General features: G+C 44.5%; 1 protein-coding gene across 1 annotated transcript in view; it reads left to right on the top strand.

Moving 5' to 3' along the window:
- Positions 1–20,386, top strand: part of ACVR2B (activin A receptor type 2B) — a 107,205-nt gene that overhangs the window by 69,763 nt on the left and 17,056 nt on the right. The window contains exons 2-4 of the mRNA XM_058027997.1: positions 12,970–13,177; positions 17,194–17,303; positions 19,574–19,725. Of these exons, the coding sequence (XP_057883980.1) occupies positions 12,970–13,177; positions 17,194–17,303; positions 19,574–19,725 (470 nt within the window). The remainder of the gene's footprint in view (positions 1–12,969; positions 13,178–17,193; positions 17,304–19,573; positions 19,726–20,386) is intronic.

Genomic DNA, 20,386 nt, shown 5'->3' with positions numbered 1-20,386 from the left:
TAAAAACTTGTTAAGATGGAAAATACCAGCAAACAGATAAAAAGCCTGTGCAAAATCTCTGTCTATTGGGAAATGGTTGCAAGGGTATCAGGGAAGGACTCTGGCAGGAAGAGGGCTTTGTGTTCTTCTCTCAGCAGCTGTCAGCTCCAAATGGCACTTCTGGGCTCAGGGCAGTTGTTCAGGGGGATTGGGTTTCTCAAATCCCAACATGAAAAGAAATGCAGGCTGGCTGGATGGGTGGGGATGGAAATCAGGAGCAAAGCTGCAGTCAGTGACATAGTGCATTTGGTTGGTCAGTAGCTGCTTGGGTCTTTCAGCATTTGAATTATTTTTAAATGATGTTTGTAGGTTGATGATATTTAGTGTAGGAGCTGGACAGTGGCCAGACTAGGCCAGAACAAAAACCCAGCCAGCCTGGTGGTCTGACTCCACCTTTTGCTGAGAGGTGACAGGGGAGGAACAGCAGAACAACAAAGTGCACATGGTTCTTCTTAAAACAATATAGGGAATCCTCTGAGAAGGGGTTCCCCACATCAGCTGCCCTTTGGGTGAGGAATTGCCTTCTCCAGGTGTGCTTTGAGCCTGATCCCACCAGCTGTGAGTGGTTCACCCTACGTCACTTGTTTGTCACTTGTTCCATCCTTCATTACTTGTTTCACTCTTCAGCAGTTGCCTCGCTCTTGCAAAGCCTTATAGAGATGGAGGAGGTTGATCAGCAGATTTATCCTCTGGTTTTCATCCAGCACAAAGAAAAGTGCATCTCTTAGTGCTCACCAGAGCTCCCAGGCTATAGCCAGAACAGCAGGTTATGTTTTCCTGGGCTTATTGTATTAAAGAAAGTGAATCCTGTACTAAAGTATTTATATTGAAAAGCTTGAACTGTGACATGATGCCCATGGAAAATACATACCAGCAGCTTGGGCTGACACTTTCCTCTGGTCTTTCCTTTGTTCCCAAAGAAAGATATAAAGGTGGAAGTGTTCCTTTATCTGTGCTGCTGCCTTGCCTGGGGCAGGTGTGTTCACCTGATTGTTGGTGTGGAAACAGATGGTCCTGCACCTTCCAAAAAGTTATCAAAAGTTTTGTTTGCTCTTCCCAGATGGCTGCAACGCCTTACCAAAGTTCAGGGAAATTGGCTGAAGAGCCCTGGGATCCATGTGCCCCAGCCTAGTGGGGAGATTAGTGGTTTTATTGCTCAACTGGCTGCTGTCACTGTGAAGCTTCTCACATTGCCTTGAACTTTCTCTTTTCTTTAGTGAAAAATGGAATTTACTGGTGGCATGTCTTCCATTTCTGTTCCTGCTGATTAGTAGGGGGGTTCAGTAATGTCACAGAAAATACTTTTTTATTAGAGAGGTGGGAAAAGTTTGCATTCCTGTGTTCCCAGGTAAATCTGAGCAAGGGGAGGCAGTGAAAAGATGTGTTCAGGGCTGTAGTTTGCTCATGTCTCCACAGCTTCCAGTCCTCTGTGTGTACATTCCTGCAGGCACCTCTCCCATCTCTCACCTCAAACATGTCGACCAAAATAAGTGATTATTGCATCTTGAGGCAAAAGGAAAGGGTTTGGCTGCAGCCTAAAAATGATCTTGTAATAGGTTATGGAGGAGAATTTGAAATATTTGGGTTGGAAGGGACCTTTAAAGATCCTTTTATTCCAACCCCATTGACCAGGTTGTTCCACACTCCATCCAAAGTGGTCTTGAACACCTTCAGGGATGGGGCATCCACATTTTCTCTGCAGTGCCTTACCACCCACACAGGAAAGAATTTCTACCTAATTTATACTCAACATCTTTATTTTTTAAACTATTTCTCCTTGTCCTATGACTGCAGGCCTTGATAAGAAGTCTTCTCCCACTTTTCTTGTAAACCTCCTTTGTACACTAGAAGGCTGCAGAAAGATCTCCCTGGAGTCTTCTCTTGGATTCTTATTGTATTTCCAGTGAAAAATCCCTCTAAATATTCATGGTGTTTCTGAAAGTGCCCAGACAAGGGCACTCTCATGTCCTCATTCACAGACATCAGCATCTAAATATGTGGGAGCAGCATCACAGATAGTGTTAGTGCAGATCCCATCTGCCCAGGGTCAGGAAATTGAGAGTTCTGTGCTGAAACTTAGAATATTACTTTATGCTCTTTAATGTAATATTGGGGTCTGGTGACCATGGGAACTAAATGGCATCCAAATAGAAAGTTGAACTGGAAGGGAATGTACCCAGTTTTGGGGCTGGAGCTGTTGAGCTCAGGTCATGCAGAAAGCTTGGATGTGGATGGAGGGTGAGTCATTCTTTCACTCCATGTGCATGCTGTTATTTAGTGTTTTAGTGTTTTAGTCTTCCTCTGGTGTGAGAAAACCAGGAAGGAAAAGACCTGTCCCACAGCACACAGTTATTTTATTGCTTCCCACCTGTGAAACAGGCAGGATTTCAACTTCCTGGGACAATCTGCTCAAAACCATTTTTGTTTCAAAGTGGGATCTAGATGCTGCTTAATGCATGTAATCAAAATAAAAGCTAATAGGTGACTTTATTTCCCCCCATGCCCCTTTACATAAAATCTCTACAGCATCTCTTTTATAACTTGTCTTTGGAGAATCACTGCAGTTATCCAGACATTTCTAGTGTGCCTTTCATTATTGTAAGAGAAACAATCACTGGAAATTGCATGATGCTATTGGGTTGTGCTGCATTCCTTCCTCAGGTCGTTTGACAGCAGCTTTTTTCAGTAGACCCAGAGGAGAAAGGTGCATTTCTGTAAACATGAGACAAGTCCTCGATGTGCTGTAGCCACTTGGGAGAAAATTCCATTGTAAAAGAGGCTCTTGAAATTGCTCATGTGGGATTTGCCATTAAAAGGATAAAGAGTGGAGAAATGGACTTCTGGTTTAGCTGGCAACTTGCTTCTCATCCTCAAGGAATTTTAGGAATGTCTTCACTTCCTTTTGGAGGGCTTAAGGCTAGTTTGTGATTGCAAGGGCCAGAAACTTGCTTTTTTCCTGCCTCCCTTCTCCTTTAGGGCTGGCTTCTGCTGGCTTGTTAACTCTTCAAATACCAGTGTAAACTGGGAAAAGAGCATTTTAAAAATCAGTGGTTTCTTCTGCAAACTTTGGATGGTCTGAAGGTCTAGAGTGTGATGCAAAAGATGTTGCTTGCACCAAGGAGTTATCAAGTATTGTCACATGTGCTGCTGTGGGCTGGATGGAGGAATCTCTGGGTTGTGGGAATGGATGCTTGTCCTTCATCAGTGTAAGACTGCTATAAATTGTGATTTTTTTGTGCTCTGCACTTCCATCAGCTCTTACCCTTTGAGATGAAAAACACCAAGGTGTCTGACCATCAGTGATTGCTCAGATGCTGGGGGGGGAATGCAGGTCAGAGTGGCAGCTAAAATGTGCATGTTTATTCTCTAGAACATGAAGAAAGATGGGGATTTCTGTCATAGTGTATTTTGTAAAGCATATGAATGGTCTTTGCCCAAAAGGGGCAAAGATTTCCCATCAACACAGTGAACCCTCAAGCTTTGCTGCAGCTCAGGGCTCTTTGCAGAGAGCTGGGCAAGCATCCCCTGCATGCTCCTGCACCATTTCCTGTCACTGAATTCCTTGGTTCCTCTGAAGGAGAAGTTTGGTGTTCTCAGGCCAGTAAAGATGATGCCCCAGTTGGCACCTGCCAACAACCATGCATCATCAAGCTGGATCTGAGGTTTGAACTTGGACATCTATAAGATTTTTTCTCTGTCACTGCCTCCCCTTCAGCTGGCTGGCAAGGAGAAGCTGTGATGTAGCAGAAATCTTAGAAACCTGATTTCTAGGTAGAGATAATCTTATTCTGTTTACTGAGAGCATTTTCAAATTAATTCTTCCTTGAGTTTCCCACTTGCTCATGTAATCTGCTGATGAAGTGACTCATCTCTATAGTGTGTTTGGATTCTGGTCAGTGATGGAGTTTTAAACAGGGATTTTTGAACCGGTTCCATGGTTTAGAGTGGTTGTGGTTTTTATTGCCTTTCTTCCTCCATCCTGCTGAGAAAACTGCTCAGCTCCAAGCTTTGATTATTCAAGTAGAAGAGGGTGACAGGAACACAAACAAGCATCATTTAGTTCTTGGGGACACGTTTTCCTGATGCTTGACCTTTTGGACTTCCCACATCTTCTTGTCCATTTACATGCATTACAGTTTTTCCAATTACCAGTGAATTAAATTTGGAATTGTGGTATTTGGAAATGTCAAGCAGAATCAATAGAAAAGCACTTGGGGCCCAATCTTAGTAGACTCAGCACATTTTAAAGCATATTTGAAATGTCCCTGCTGATAAATCTCAGAGGACCCTGTGTAGATTATGAATTGAGGTGCTGCTGTTGTGGTACCAAAGCTCTCTGTGGCTTGCCAGGTGTGCTGTGCTGTGTTGGACACACATCACTCTCTCCCTGGAGAAGACCATAAAAATCAGGAGGTCTGCAAAGCATTTCTGCTGGTGGCAGTGTCACAGGATGGTGGGGACAGTGGGATGGAGCAGATGCACGTGACAAAGCTGGGAAAGGCATCACCACATGATTATTGCTGTTCCTTAAACCTCTGCACTCCGCCAGGAGATGCTCCCATACCCTCATTCCTCTGCCTGGAAGGAAATTCATTTTCCAGGCTTGCTTTGAAAGCTTTTCAAAACTTTACTGTGTGTGGGGAAAATATTTATGAACGTTTGTGATTTCACTTCTCCTCCCATGCTCTTTGCAGACCCCATGCTGGCTCCCAAGGAGAATGGAGAGAACAAATGATTGTGCTCTAAATGTCATTTCAGAACTTGATGCATATTTTACTTAGTGATTTGTGGAATCTGGTCAAGACTTGCCCTCTATTTGATTTTCAGGAGTGCAGTTGGAAATACCTTAATCTTGCAATTAAGCTCTAATATTTTCTGTTTCAGAGGCTGCAAAGTTTGGCTGCTGAGACACTTTGCTGGTAGCTTGCGTGTGCAGAGTGCTCAGCCCACAAGGGGCCATTTTTCATGCCAAAGAGTAGTCACTGCTGTTACAAGCCAAATAAATTATCTGCTTAATGCTTTTATAAATGCACACCTCAAACTCAAGGAAAAAAAATATAAAAATTTTAATACCTTTATGCCTGTTTGGAAACTCGTGGTCTGGGGGAGGAAACACAACCTCTCCTTTATGGAATTCCTCAGTGGAGCAAGGCTGTGCAAAGGAAGCCTGGGGGTGTCTTCTAGAACAGGGGATGGAGGAGCATCACTCCAGAGATGCTGCCTGGGGTGGCATCCTCAGGGCTGGGCACACATGGACAGGGAGCAGCTCTGGGGGTCTGGATGGGATCTGCAGCTTCTCCTGCACCCCATGCCATGCACAGGCAGCAGCACTGCCCTTTTTGGATCTGTCACTTCGTGTTTGTCAGGCCTGCCTGGAGTTTGATTTCATTCTCTTGGGTGTAGCTGAGGAGGAGTATGTATCTGTGCAAAAAGAAAAAAGAAAAATAAATTAGGAATTAGGCCTTTTTTGTGTGTTATTACTAATCTGGTTTGAGCTCTGATGTCCAAATTGCCTCGTTTGTGACCCAAAGTGCATTTAAACATGAACTGCAAAAGCACCACGGCATTAAATGCTTTTGATTGATCTCCCTGATGGTTTTATTAAAGAACTAAAACCTTTTTGGGGGAGACAGATACAGTTAGTGATGTGAAGGGAGAAATGTAATTACATTTTTGGCTTTGTCCTTAACTGAAATGATACAAAACAGGATTTTTCTAATGGATAACTAAAATGATCTCTTCTTTAAATAAAATATAGAAGTGACCCTCTGAGTTCAAGTCAAAAATGCTCTGCTTCCAAAAATTGATTAACTGCTGGCAACGTTTCTGTCCTGCTGCACACCAGGCCAGCCAGCAACCTGGCCAAACCTCCTTGGATCGCTCCGCCTGGCCAGAGGAATGATTTACTGAACCTTTTCCTGAGTGATCCTCCCCTCTGGGCCAGGAGATTGCTCTCATCAGCTCTGTGTGCATGCATGTGTGTGCGGACACTCAATATTTCACTCAGCCGAGTATTGCTGTCGTTTCACTCAGCTCCATCCTCCCTCTGCAGGGTCTGCCTGGTTTTGTGGCTTTGTGAGGAGCTGGGATGCTCCATGTCCTTCTGCAGGTCCTTCTCCTTCCCATCCTGTTTGACTTAAAATACCAGGGAAATTATTCAGAAAAATGAAACCATTGAAATGAAACCAATGAAACCATGCTTTCCCTGAGCTGGTATCAATAACTCCTAAAACACACTCCTTACATTTTATAAAACAGGTTTTGCAGTCTGTTTGGGGGGGGGAAATTCTAATGAAGATCTAATTCTATGGAATAATTTTCTTGTTATCGTTTACTGACATAAAACCCAAGTTAAAAAAGAGATATATTTGGGGAGGGGTTGCTACACAGATGTCCGTGGAAGCTGTGAAGTGTGAGTCATGGTGTGAATATAGAAGCCCTGAGTTGTCATCCCTGGTGAGCAGGGAGGATGTATTTCTTAATATTAAAGTTCCTTTTTTAATTTTAAAAGAAAATGTCTTAAAGCCTCCTGTCCTTTCGAGAGTAGTTGTCAATGGCATCATTGCAGGTTTCCATGGCAATATATGCTGAGATAATAGATTAACAGCCATTGATTGACTCGAAAACTTGGAGCTCTTTTACTGTGGGATAAGCCAAATCTATTGACAGAAAACAAAATTCCAAGTAATATCTTCCCTTGGCATTACACCTTTGCTTCCTCTGTGCTGCCTGTGCCCAGATTTACCTGATCTGGCTTAAGAACCAAAACATTTTGCAGGAATAAATCCTTTTAATTAACCATCCCTGCCTCCAGCTGGTTGGATGGGGCATCTCTGCCATTGAGGTGCCCAAAGGTGGGTGAAGTTTTGGCTGGAGAAAGAGGCTCTGCAGAGTCACAGGGACTTGTTTCTGCTCTGCTGTTTAAAGGCTTTAGTGAAAGAACAGGAGGATAAAAGCAACAAGTCTCCAAATCCTCATGTGCAGTTACGTGCTTAACCACAGATGTCATCACGAGTTTGATGCTTTGCCTAAAAATGTATTTAGCCCCTATTATGTAAGTGCAGCAGGAATGAAATCACCCTGCTTGGGGAATAAGTGCTGGAGCAAGGCTTAGAAATCTCACATTCGTTTTGGAGAGATGCAACTGGGTGGTCTCTCTCCAAACATTCCCAGTTGCAAGCCTCCTTCAATCTGGCTTGATTCTGAATTTCTAGCAACAACTATTTGAAATTCTTTCATTTGCAGCCCTGCACGTGGTTTCTGGGCAGGTGTCTGGCAGAGGGAGGCAGCAGCCCTCTTTCCCTGCCTCTCCCTCCCCACCAGTGCCTCTGAGATGCTCCACACATGCTGAGATTGTGGTCCCCCACTGAAGGCTGTGCCAAAATGCAGCTGTGGGTTTGGAGGCAGCTGGTTCAGCATCCCCTAAAGGGAAGGGGTGAGTGGCTCATCCCAGCAGATGCTGCCCTGCAAGGTGAGCTCCCAGCAGCTCCTGATTCCCCAGCTCTGCTCATCCCTGCCATGGTTTGAGGGAGAGCTCTTGAAAGCAAACCCAAACCTCAAACAAAGGGCCCGACTTCCATAATGACACGTGCAAGAATGCATCCGCAGTTGCTTAATTGCTGCATGCAATTACCCTCCAAATTAGAGGGCAATTACCCCAATTCAGTGCACAATCTCTGCCGTTTTATATTATAAAATTACATGCACAAATAGCTATATAGGGACATAACAAAGTGTTTGCAAATAACTTCACTTGCATACACTGCTTCATATAGAAAACCCTGTGGTTTTGACAGTCAGGCAAACAGACTGTCTGGTAAATCACTCAGTGTTTATGCAGACTATTTTGACACATCCCATCTTTTCCTATATACTTTCATTTTAGGTTTTCAAAAGGGGACAGGCAGAGATAAAGAGCTGAGATTTATAGCAGCCTTCAGCCTTGGGGAAGATATTCCCTATGTATCTAATTATGAGTTAGGAGCCTGGCAACTGCTAACACCTAGACCTGGAAGTTGCTACACTGGATCTTGGCTATAATTTAGAAGCTGTTGGATAATGATACAGCCTCAGTGATCTGTCAGCGACTCCAAATTAGGAGAGCAGGGTTTAGTCTCAGATCAGCAGCAAGGTCCCATGTCTCAGCAGGCTGAAGTTCTTCAGTTCACGAGGATCTTTTTTTAATGAGCTCCCTCTGTGCCTTGTAACTCCCAAGTAGAGGCGAGAGGTCTTCCCATGTCGCGTGGTGCTTCGACTGCTCTTCCCATCATTATGTGCCTCAGATGGGTGCTGGGGGTCTTGCTTGGCAGAAACCCAGTGATGCTGCAGTCATTTGGAGCAGCAAACTGACCCAGGGGAATCAGCATAATGACAGCTCCTCAGGACTGAGGTCAAAAAGTTGATTTCCACCCCAAAAGTGGGTGATGGTGGGTACCTCCCTCTGCCTGTGTGATGTAGGGGAGTTATTTGGGCTTGGTATTTTGTGTAAAGGTATTTCTGTGCAGCTTTTGTTCAGGGACGAGCCGCGCTGCGTCATCCCCGAAGCGCTGGGTGGATGCAGTGGGATGCCAGAAACCCATCTGCTCCTGCAAAGCCTGATTCTTCCTTAGACTTTGATTTCAAACAGGACTTCAGGCTTGATTGCTTAAATGACTATTTGTGGATGGTGATATTAAAAAGTTGATTGTTTTTGCCTGGCTGCTGGCACGAGGCTCTTTTCCATGGAGAGAGCTGGGGCTGAGAGTGGGATGCAGTGCTGGGGTCGCTGTGCTCCTGCCCCATGTCCATGCTCCTGCCCCATGTCCATGCTCCTGCCCCATTTCCATGCCCCTGCCCCACATACATGCTTCTGCTTTGCAACTTTTTTCCCCCAAATTTTGCATTGTGGCTGGTGGAATAGGCTTAGGCAGGAGAGGAATGGGGACCCAATGAATGAGACCAGGTTCCAACAGCAATCTTCAAACACTTGCTTAGCAAAGGTTTTATATCTCGTTGCACCCAAGTCCCATTGATTTTTTGCCAAAAGTTGAGCAGTTCTCTGGGGTGTTTATTTGCCATCCCACATGAGGAGGATGTTACCAGGCAGTTCCACCAAATGAAGGCACTCAAGAGCTTTCCTATGTACCAAGGCTGCTATGAGAGTGATGAAGAGTAAGGAGGGGGAGAGCAGGATGGTAGGGACACAACCCCTTTAATCTGTCTCAAGCTGTGGTTTATGACTGCACTGAAAGACTTTTGTTTCAGGAAAGGCCCTTTTGGCCAAAATGAATGGTGTCACTCCTATCAGATGCTCAGGTTTGGTACAACAGTTCTCTTGAACCAGGTTGTACTGCTAGGAGCCCAGTCAAATCCTTGTTGTGCTGATGCATCAGCTGTGTCCAGTGGAGGGAGACAAGTGCTTCCTGCACATATATTTGGGGGAAAACCCTCTGATTCTTCTTGCAACTTGAAATGAGAAGCAGGACATGGTTATCCATGCCTTTGTCACTTGGCAGAATCACAGAACAGTTTGGGCTGGCAGGGACCTTTAAAGGGCATCTAGGCCAACTCCCCTGCAGCTGAGACATCTACAACACCAGGTTGCTCAGAGCTCTGTCCAACCTGACCATGAATGTTTCCAGAGATGAATCATCTACCACCTCCCTGGGCAACCTGTTCCAGTGTTTTATCACCCTCATTGAGAAAAATATTTCATCCTTATATCAAATCTATATATTTTTTTCATTATGTAATGTCCAGCTCAGTGTTTTTTACAGACCTATGGTAGCCTTGGGTCTATCCATTGCTCAATGGGGGAAGAGGAGGCAGAAAAATTTACACAGCTGGGGATGGATGAGCAAAGCTCAGATTTCCTTGTCTTAGTCACCACCTTTTTCTCTCAAAGGGACAAGCCCCTCTTTTGACTCCCCCTGCCTCTGTTGAGCGAGGGTTTTACCGCAGCGAGTGCAGAGCAGGCAGTTAGCCGCAAACTTTGGTCTCTGCGTGATCCATTACAGAGCAAGGTGTGAGTGTTTCTTGATGAGCTAAAGCAGCAGGTAAATTAATACCCAGACCTGGAGCCGTGCCCCTTCCTGCTGAGACCATCTTGGGTACAAACAGAAGGGTTTCTTGCAGTCGTGAGCACCCAGCGGGGCGAGGATCCTACCAAATGGCTTTTAAAGAGATCTGAGAGCAGGTAACAAACACACAGGTTTTTAAAGTGTCTCCTTAATGCAAGCATCCTTAGGAGCTGTTATAAAGAAAGCATACATCTATTTAGTCATCTCAAACTTTATGCATGCTTTTATTCAAATCATCTAAACTTTAACAGCGGGGGGAAAACTGGGAAAGGCCTTTTTCCTGGCGCGGCCGCTGTTTGCAGAGTCGGGTTTGCGTGTTTGCAAGCAGCTCTTACTCTTCAGCTGAAACTTGTTCCAGAAAAGACAACTGTCTTGGGGGAAGGGAGCCTGGGCTCAACACAGGATTTAGCAGCCTTGGTTTGCTGGTCCCAGAGCTGATACAGCTCCTGCTTCACATCTTTTCCACATTCCCTTTCCAAAGCACAGTGGAAATATCAAATCTCACCGCGGCTCTGTGCATCGCATTGGCTGTCGTTTATGGTGGGGAAGACAGAGGCTACACAATATTGCCTGAGGTTGCAGATGATGGTGGCTGAGCTAGGATTAGATTTTGGGGCTGCTTTCCAGTGGAATTGTTCATTAAACCTTCCAGCTTGCTGGGAGACGGAGTTGGGGGAGGGAGAGGAAATTTCTGTCTTGATCAAAAGCGATATTCAGTTTGGGATGATAAAAATGATATTACAAAGTGTATTTCCAGGAGCGGAGCAGAAGGTGATAAGTGAGGATTAGGTTTTAGGTACCAGCTAGAAGCCATATGATTTCTTATAATGAGGGTGGTGAAACTCTAGCCCAGGCTGTCCACAGAGGTGGTGGCTCTAGAAGTATTCAAGGCCAGGTTGGATGGGTCTTTGAGCAACCTGGTCTAGTTGAAGATGTCCCTGCTCATTGCAGGGATATCAGACTAGATGACCTTTAAAAATCCTTTCCAACCCAAACCATTCTATGATTCTATGCAGTTAAGATATTTATTATTTCCTTTATAAGTAAAAAAAATATTGCCCTCCACCCCCACACACAAGAGAAAGCTCTTTTGCTTTCCTGCTGATTTAACCAGTATTTAGCAAAAATGCTTAATCTGCCCTAAAGAAGCACGGTGTAAGTATCAAGAGAACAAATATCAAGGCTTTAACAAGGAGTGTCAATATTGACATTGTTCTGTGTTGAGGGATATTGGTAGGTTGTTTTCATTATTGTAAGCAACTTGTCAGAGGAAAACTCTGATGGAGCTTTGCAAGAGCTGATAAAACCTGCAGGTGCTATTGAAATTGAGCTCTTGTTCGTGTGTGCTTTGAATATAATTTCCAGTTTCAGGAGTCAGCTTTATGACATTCTCATACCCTTATTCCCTTGCAGTCTCTCCCATGATGCAGATCAAGCAGTCTTCCTAAAAAGTGTTATTGAAGGATAGAACACCTCAGCAGCTTGCAAAGAGATCTTCCTAATGTGATGAGTTTGCTCTGTGCCATGAAAATTGCCCATTGCTGAGTCCAGGTGTTGGGATTGGGAGCAGGTTAGACCCACCACCCCTAGTTTATTCAGATCTGTTGTTTTCTAGCTAGGAATTTAGTTCTAGGCTTCACAGAGGTCTGGCTATTTTGGGAGCACAGCACTTTTGTTTCACCATCCTGTGGGACCTATTTGTGTTTTCTACCCAGCTGTCAACACATTTTATTGAGACACCTACATTTTCCATGATTGCAATCCATCAAAATAATGGCCAGGCCTGACCTTACCTTAGGTTGGGTAATCCCAAGGAGAGATGGCTGCAGGGCATTTCAGGATTTACAGAATCATCATGGTACAGGGCTCAGGGTGTCTTTTGTGTTTGTATGCTTACAAGACGTGTGTTTGTTTCATTCCTCGTTTTCTTTTAAACTAATCCTCAAAATGCCACAAAGCAGAGTATTTCCAGATGAAGAGAGGATTTCTAAGGTTTAGGACAGAACAGGTCACCTGCAAATATCAGTGTTCCCTTATTTGACTCTGGTTTTAGTGGATGTGTCTGCAGTTCTATTTCAGTTCTGCCACATGGTGGCTATGGGGGAATTGTTTCCTTGGGGGCAGTAGGAGCTCCACAGTCCTTTGGTACAAGGCTCTAAAGGAGGGAAGACCCACAGGCTATGGAGACTCCTTTGTTTGTGGTGGCCAAGCATCCATTTGGGGTGGCCAGTGTTGTTTGGGGAACAGAATTTTCTGTTGCTGAAGGTCTTGCTTGGGTGGAGAGGCACCATGAGCTGTGTCAAATGCAGTTAAAACCATGGCATTTATCATATGGGGTCTTTCCCAAGTCAGCCTGAACCAGGATCTAAGTGAGGAATGGCCACTGGTCTGGCCCACCTCTGCAGGATGAATATTCCCTGTTCTCAGTTACATCCATGGAAGAAACTGGGTATTTTTAGGTGGTGTTTCCCAAAGTAGTGGTGCAGATGGAGAGTAACTCCACTGCATGACATCCCAGCAAGCATCAAGTAGCACCCTGACAGGTTGTCTTTGCTAAACAAGGTTTCTGTGGTTAAACATTCCTGGGCATGCATTGCCTTGTGCATCCCCTGTTTTAGAGTCCTAGGGTTGAAGCATTGTCCAGAGGAGATCTGGGAAGGTCTCAGCTTGGCTCCTCACTTTGCCATGACCTTAGGCAAACCTGACCTCTCCATCTCCCACCTCACCCTGGAGGAGAAGAATAATCTGCACGCTGTGCTGAAGCTCTCACCGCTGAGCCGCTCAGCTCCAAGGGAATGCATCACCTAAAACAGAGCCATACAATTCCCTATTTCTGACTTTACCTGAATGTTCCTGGGGCTTGATTTTTCAGGGCCAGGCCACGGGGAGGCAGAGACGAGGGAGTGCATCTACTACAATGCCAACTGGGAGCTGGAGAAGACCAACCAGAGCGGCGTGGAGCGCTGCGAGGGGGAGAAGGACAAGCGGCTGCACTGCTACGCCTCCTGGAGAAACAACTCGGGCTCCATCGAGCTGGTGAAGAAAGGCTGCTGGCTGGATGACTTCAACTGCTATGACAGGTAATTGCCCAGCTGGTTTATCCAAAATGCAGGTTTAATCAACCCTCTAAGTGTTAAAGCTCGTGATTTTTTGCACAGAGGGAAAGAAGGCAAGTCCAAGTTAATTGGCAAAAGCAGCTCTCGGAATTGTCACTTATCTGCTTTGACTTTCTAAATAGAAGCTGCAGAAATCACTTTTTTCAGGGGTTTTGGGTTGTGTTTTGTTTTGTTTGTTTTTTCCCCTAGCAAAGCTTTGATAATTCTGGCATTCTTTGAAAAACCTGTCCTGTACCATCAAATGAAGAGCAATATGTTCTTCCAGGAGCATTTGGTGATAGAAGAGAAAACTTGGAATCATTTGGAGCTGTCTAGAAAAGCACAGATATCTGGGGGTGGTTAGGGGTTGAGATATTCTGACGTTTGTGATGTTGCAAAAAGTTCCACTGTTCTTTGGCTGAGTGAAGAGGAGGGCCAGGAGAAAGAGTGGGGAGCAAAAGCAATGTGAGTTTGTGTGTCACTGCTTGTAGCAAGCTGAAAAGGAGTGAGGTTTTGTAGTGTGAAGGCTCCAGCCTCATTAAATAGCTGGGAAAATTAACTAGTCTTTTCTCACTTCCCTTGATGCACTTCTACAAAGGGGAAAAGAATTACAGCTAAAGAAAACAGCCCTATGAAGTTTTGTGGTTGAAAAGGACAATGTTGAGTAGCTCTGAGCTCAGGGTTTTTGTTAAAAAACCCCCAAACCAATGACCAAACAACCAAGCCAAGCCCAGCCCTTTCAATAAGGATTAGCAACATAAAATTCAAGGATTTCCCTTGATATAACACTGATGTGGGTCGATCTCACCTTTGTGCAATTCTCAGTTGTGCATCTTTGTAGTGTCTCATTCTGAAAGTTTTAGGAAGATCAGCTGCTAAGCTGGGGTTAAGCTGGAGCTAGATTTGTGCCATGGCTGCAGTGTTTTCTCCCTTTGGTGCTGTACACTTCCCCGGCTTTTGTGCCTGCTGTCTTGGCTTATCTCAGCTGTAAGTTGTTCCTCATCTTTGTTCTATTATTAGCTCCAGAGTTACTTTCCTACCACACCTATTCCCTTGCCAATTGAGTAGCCAGGCTCTATATATAGTTAAATTTTTATTCTTTCCCAATAAATCAATCCTCCTTGGCCCATTAGTCATCTTAATGCCGATTCTTCTGAGAATAGAAGGTCACTGGAGTTTCCTACTTGCAAGCAGAAGTGTTTACTGTAAACAGATTTCTCCTTTCAGTGCCTGCTCTCATATCCAGTGACACTTGTATTGTCACTGAGTGTCTCTGCAGGGATGTAGTGTTTCTTAAACTCTGTCATAATGTGTTGCTCTGTTACAATGGTAAAAAGTTTCCAGGGCTCCTCACCAGCCTTTTGCAGCCCTGGAATTGAGCATCCAGTATTCCATTGCCTGACTTTTCAAAGCCACAAGCTCCAGGGCAAAGCTAAAAGCCCTTCTGAGAATTAAAAAACAGTACAAATATCAAAAGCAACATTTGGAATAAAGGTTAGCTTTAATTACATAAAGGAACAAACCCTCTTTAAATGCAGTCCTTTTCATTTTTTCTCTTCCCTTGAGTGCCCTTGGCAGACTTCCATGCAGGCAGTTTTGCATCCCAAGGTGGCAGAAATGGCTAAGAAGATGATTTTTCGATCAGTTGTGCTGTGCTGGTGCCCTTTGTGTCTCTGGCACCTTTGAATGCCGAGTTTCTGGAAGCATCCTTGGCAGATACACCTGTATTTTGTGTCCCTGGATGCAGGGCATGGTCCTGTTCTGGCTGCTGCAGCTGCTTTTGGAGCACCACGTGCTGGGATGTGCCAAGTGCTGCCTCCTTTGTCACCAGAATGTGGAAAAATTTTGGAGTGCAAGGGTTGGGACGTTGAGGGTGACAGCTCCTTACTCTGTTCTTTATCTTGAGGAAACAAGAACGTGGCACATGTACATTTAAGGTTATAGGGAAAAAATAGTGTTTAAAAATCGACTTGTGCGCTCTCCTTTATTTACACAGCCCTGCTGGAGAGGTCATGCTCACATTCCCCTGCAGAGCACGTGAACCTCTCTGAAACGTGCCCTCCCTGCCTCAGAAAAATGTGTCATTCTCTCCCTCTGCCTCAGCTGTAATATTTGCTAAGTGTAACATGTCATACATACCTGGATGGCTTCACTCAGAGTCAGGGATAATGAACTGCAGATGTGGAGCAGGCTGTTTTCACTCATTAGCTTGATTTTTTTAACCAACAGATTTAGCAAAGGATGTGTTTTCTATTGAAGGCTCCAACACTGATGCTGTTAAATCCAAAGGGCTTGTTATCTGATTTCACAAAAAAGCATCTGGAAACGCTGTTTAACTTGTTGAAACATCTTTGTTCATTTGAGTAAGTCAAATGGCTGCTTTTTTGCTTTGAAGCTGAAAAAAATGAGAGCCTGACAAACAAACCAAGTGCTTCCCAGCTGAGACCTTGGAGGAGACAGTTTGGCTATAGCCATTTTTTAACCCCACAAAGGGAGAAAAGCACTGAAAACTATCCAGGGCTAGGATTGAAGGGAGCCCTTTCCATTCTTCTCGTGGCAGTATGTCAGTGATAACACAGAAAGGGAGGCTTGGCATGGGTTCAGAAATGAGTAATAATGTCAAACGCTTATGATTGTTTTGCTACTTCCTCCAAGTGGTCGAGGGAAGGAAGTTATGCATATAATTTAGCTGGGCTTCAGGAAATAGTTTGATACAGTTCTCTGTGGAGAGCAGCTCTGCAAGCGTAATAGCTAAAACCAGAGCATAGCACAGCAAAAGGTGGCAGGGAAGGGAAGCATCATTGGAGAAACAGAAAGAAATGACAGGTAAAGTACTGCAAAAAATCACTGCACATCTCTTTTGGCATTGATCTGTGGGGAGAGGGAGGATGTGGGGAAGTGGAGTTGGTTTGATCCATGGAAGTCCCCTAAGGCCTTGCACAATGTGCAAGGAAATCTCAGTGCTGGGAAGGCTGTAGCAGTACCTGGATAAGAGGCAAAGGCAGAAAATGAGAGCTGCAACCTGACTTTCTTAAAGGTTTTTATGCAGAAATAAGCTTTTTATGAAGGAGACAGCACTTGAAAATTAAACTTAAAAACTATAGAAATGAAATGAGAACCATAGGAGCCTCAAATGGTTTGGGTTGGAAGGGACTTGTAAAGATCATCTAATTCTAGCCCCCTGCCATGGGAAGGGATACATTCCACAGGACTGAGGATGATCCAAGTCCCATCCAGCCTAACCTTGTAAGACTTCCAGGGATGAGGCATCCACAGCTTCCTCTGGACAACCTGTTCCAGTGCCTCACTACCCTCACAGTAAAGAATTTATACCTAATATCCAACCTAAACCTGAGGATTTAAGGTTGGATATTAGGTACAATATCCAACCCTAATGGCTTTGAACTGAAAGAGAGACCCTCTTTCAGTTTAAAGCCATTACCCTGAGCTGTCACTGCATGCCCTCAGACCTGCAGCTCTGTCCTGCTGCAGCAGGGCTGTGGCTGCAGCTTCTGGTGCCCTTCGAATGTGCAGAGGGCTGGTGATGCTCAAGGCTGTGGGAGCAGCCTTAGCTCAGCCCTCATCATGAGTGCTTTATGGCACAATCTTTAATTGCATCATCAAATACTTCTCTGCTCTGGCAGCGTTCATATGGGCTGTGGGAAAGTCACTGCTCAGGGACTGAGGAGTCTCTCTGTCGTTTTTCTCCTTCTCATTCTGTTAGCAGCAGCGGCTGTTATTTATTACTCACCATCTAATGCCCTCAGTACATATGGAAGCATTTGTTTCCTTTGCAGTCTTTTCAAGGGTCTTTGCTATCCACTGGGGTGTTTGAGTTCCAAGTTGTTCTCCATAAGTGGAGACTGCTGATCTGTGCAGTGCAGCTGCAGGAAAAGGTGTGTGGAGAGGACAATCTGGGGCAGGTTGGCTCCCAAAGGCAGGAGTTGGCTGACAATGTTTTTCTCTCCCCTTCATTCCATGTCTGTCCCTCCCTGGTGCAGGCAGGAGTGTGTAGCCACAGAAGAAAACCCTCAAGTGTTTTTCTGCTGCTGCGAGGGCAATTATTGCAATGAGAAATTTACCCACTTGCCTGAAGTCACCGGCCCAGAAGGTGAGTGACTGGGAGCATGGAGAGTTGGGGGCTCTTCTTCTTGACTATTTTCCAAGGACTTTAATAGAAACATTGAATGTCCTGAGTTTGGACGAACTCACAAGGATCATCGAGTCCACCTCCTGGCCCTGCATAGGAAATCCCCAAGATCCACACCCTGTGCCTGGGAGTGTTGTCCAAAAGCTCCTTGAGCTCTGAGCTTGGTGCTGTCACCACTTCCATGGGGACCCTGTTCCAGTGCCCAACCACCCTGTGGGTGTGAAGAACTTTCTCCTAATATTTGTCCTAAACCTCCCCTGATTCATCTTCATAATCAACATTGAGTTGTTGGGTGTTTTGGTTATGAAGTCAGAAATCCTTTTGCTACAGTTCTTTAAGAATTGCTTGTTTCACTCTATGGCTAAGGCTGTACCAACACTTTGGATAACATCAGTAAGGTTAGGTTTCCTTTATGGTGGACAGCTCACTGTGGGATGTTACAAAACAAAATCCAACACAAGGGGAAGAGGGCAGAGTGATTTACAAAGCATGGATTGAGCCTCAAACTCTTTAAAGGTGTTTAACACCTTCCTCATTAAATTCACAGGTCATGAGTTTCCAGATACCTTGGGCATCTGGGATTTTTGCATTTGATTCTGTTTTGTGGGTCTGGGGATTGAAAGGGAAAGGGTGTGTGTCAGTTTTCAGAGTCTGTGGATATGCATCAAGGAAGAAAAATAATAGCAGGACCTTCTTCAGAGGCTAATAGGAAAACAACAATTCTTTTAGATGTATAATATTTAAAGTATCATTCAATAAAAACTATTAAAACAGGTGAATCTTTTCCTTGGGTTGGTTTGAGCTATCTACATTTACTGAGATGTTCCAATAGACCTTTATCAGATTTTCCTGGGCTGTCCTGATAAGTTTTTAATTGTTTACATGGGTTATATTATCTCCTGTTATTAACATACCCGTAGCAACCTAGTAGCAAATATTCTTTCTCTCACAGCTTTTTGTTTAATTTGGCAAGTCTTGCTATTTTTTCCTTCCCTGTCTCCAACATAGCAACATGGCTCCATTTAGTATTCCCATTGTTTGTGTCTCAACTGCACTGATGTAATTTGGAACAAGAACTACTGTGGGAATAGTGCATTTGATTGTGGCTCCAGCAGCATTTTACTAAAAACTGACAACTTGTCAATCACTGTGAAAGGTAAAGCAATGCTGCAAGGGATTTCGTGCTGTCTTAATACATTTAGAAGGGTTAAGAGGAGGAAATGTTCTGCTTTTATGTATCCCAACAAGAAATACCTAGCTTAAATAAAGGTCAGATGGAGGCTCAGCTTGCAAAGTGTGGTTTAGGTCATTGTAAGTCCATTAGTAACATTACTTCTATGGAGAAGAGAAAACCATGGAGCCTTGTGAATGCTGTTGCTTTGCATACAAGAACTGTGAGCACAGAGTTGAATGATGGCGTGTTTATGTCTTTTTGTTTTGTTTGCCCTCAGCAATGTGCTTTTGCCCATTGGTCAGCCAAAAACCAACATTTGGGTAACCTTAGCCAATGCATCAGGCTTAGATACCATTTGTTTAACTCATTCAAGTCCTGAACATTTTCAACTTCTTTGGTCAGTTTGCCAGTAGACACTTGGCCAATACTGAAAACCATTCCTCCACATCTTTCACCATTCGTTATAAATCCCTCTGATGGATGGGGTGTTTGGACCAAATTCCTTCTTGAAGCATCCTTTGAACCCCAAGAACTTGAAATTCTTCATTCTGTAAAAATGGATTTTTGCATCAAATTTGGCATTTTTGGGCTTGAACAAAACAAAGACAAAACTCCAGATGTCACTCCCTATCACCTTGTGTATAAAGATGTGGATTCTTGGTGTATTTTTACCTTAGTTAGGTTTTCAGCACCTAGTCATACCCCTTTACAATTACCATGGGGGATATTTTTCATCTGTGGAGACAGAGCTTGGCCAGCCATCCCATCCAACACCAAAGGTGGTCCATGTAGCATTGGAAGCCTTACTTTGCTGACCCCCAGTGTAAATATGACTAAAGACCATAAACACAGAGGAAAAAGGTTTGTCCATCAGTACGAATCAGACTGTAAAGATGATTTTGAACCTTGTGGCTACCATCATGGGAGTGTGAGATATCAGCTGTGGATTGGAGGGACACATTGTGTTTGTGTTTGGCCGCCTCTGGATGTGCAGCTGACAGTGCTGCTGCATTCCTGAAGCTCCTTTTCCCTCTCTTACCCTGTTTTTCTCCCACAGTCATCTACGAGCCGCCGCCTCCGACGCCGTCGCTGCTGAACATCCTGGTGTACTCACTGCTGCCCATCGCCGTGCTGTCCATGGCCATCCTGCTGGCCTTCTGGATGTACCGGCACCGCAAGCCTCCCTACGGCCACGTGGACATCATTGAGGTCAGGGAGTCTCCCCCCTTGGTTTGGGCCTTGCAAAACTCCTTTCAGGTGGCCTAACTTTTCTTCTTCTCGGAGTCTCTGCTGGTCAGAGTGACCCTGAGATGCGTTAGAAAGTCTCTTTTCCCAACCTGGCGGTCGAAGGAGTCAGAACTCTTCAGTTCTTGTTCTCAAGGTTGTTTATTGTTTCTTATCTATAAAATTCTTTCTCTGACCAGCTGAGGTCTGTCTGGCAGGTCAGGTTGAGGCACACTGGTGTTATCTTTTTATACTAAAAACTATGTGTACATTATTTACAATAACTTCCCAATACCTATCACCTATGTTACACAGTGAGTTTCTACTCTGTAGATGGATAGAATATAAGTAAATAAAGGTAGTATAGAAAGTAATCTTACCCCCCAAAGAGTTGCAGCTGGGTTTATTATTAAAGATTAGGAGCAGGCCTGATGTTAACAGGCCACAGCTGTAGCCTATAAGAAGAGTGTTATAAAAGAGTGGATGGGTTGGCTGAGGGGGAACTGGAGTCAGTTGGCTGCTGTGAGGACAAGGAAGAGTCAGTGCCTGGAGGAGCTGCCTACAAGAAACATCAAGGAGGTACAAAACTCCAGCAATATGGAACCCTTGCAATGTAATGACAACACTACTCTAAACCAATCTAAAA

Source organism: Melospiza georgiana, chromosome 1, assembly GCF_028018845.1.
Source record: "Melospiza georgiana isolate bMelGeo1 chromosome 1, bMelGeo1.pri, whole genome shotgun sequence".
Taxonomy (NCBI): domain Eukaryota; kingdom Metazoa; phylum Chordata; class Aves; order Passeriformes; family Passerellidae; genus Melospiza; species Melospiza georgiana.
Note: the sequence above shows the minus strand (reverse complement) of the source record. Positions and strands in the feature narration are given on the sequence as shown.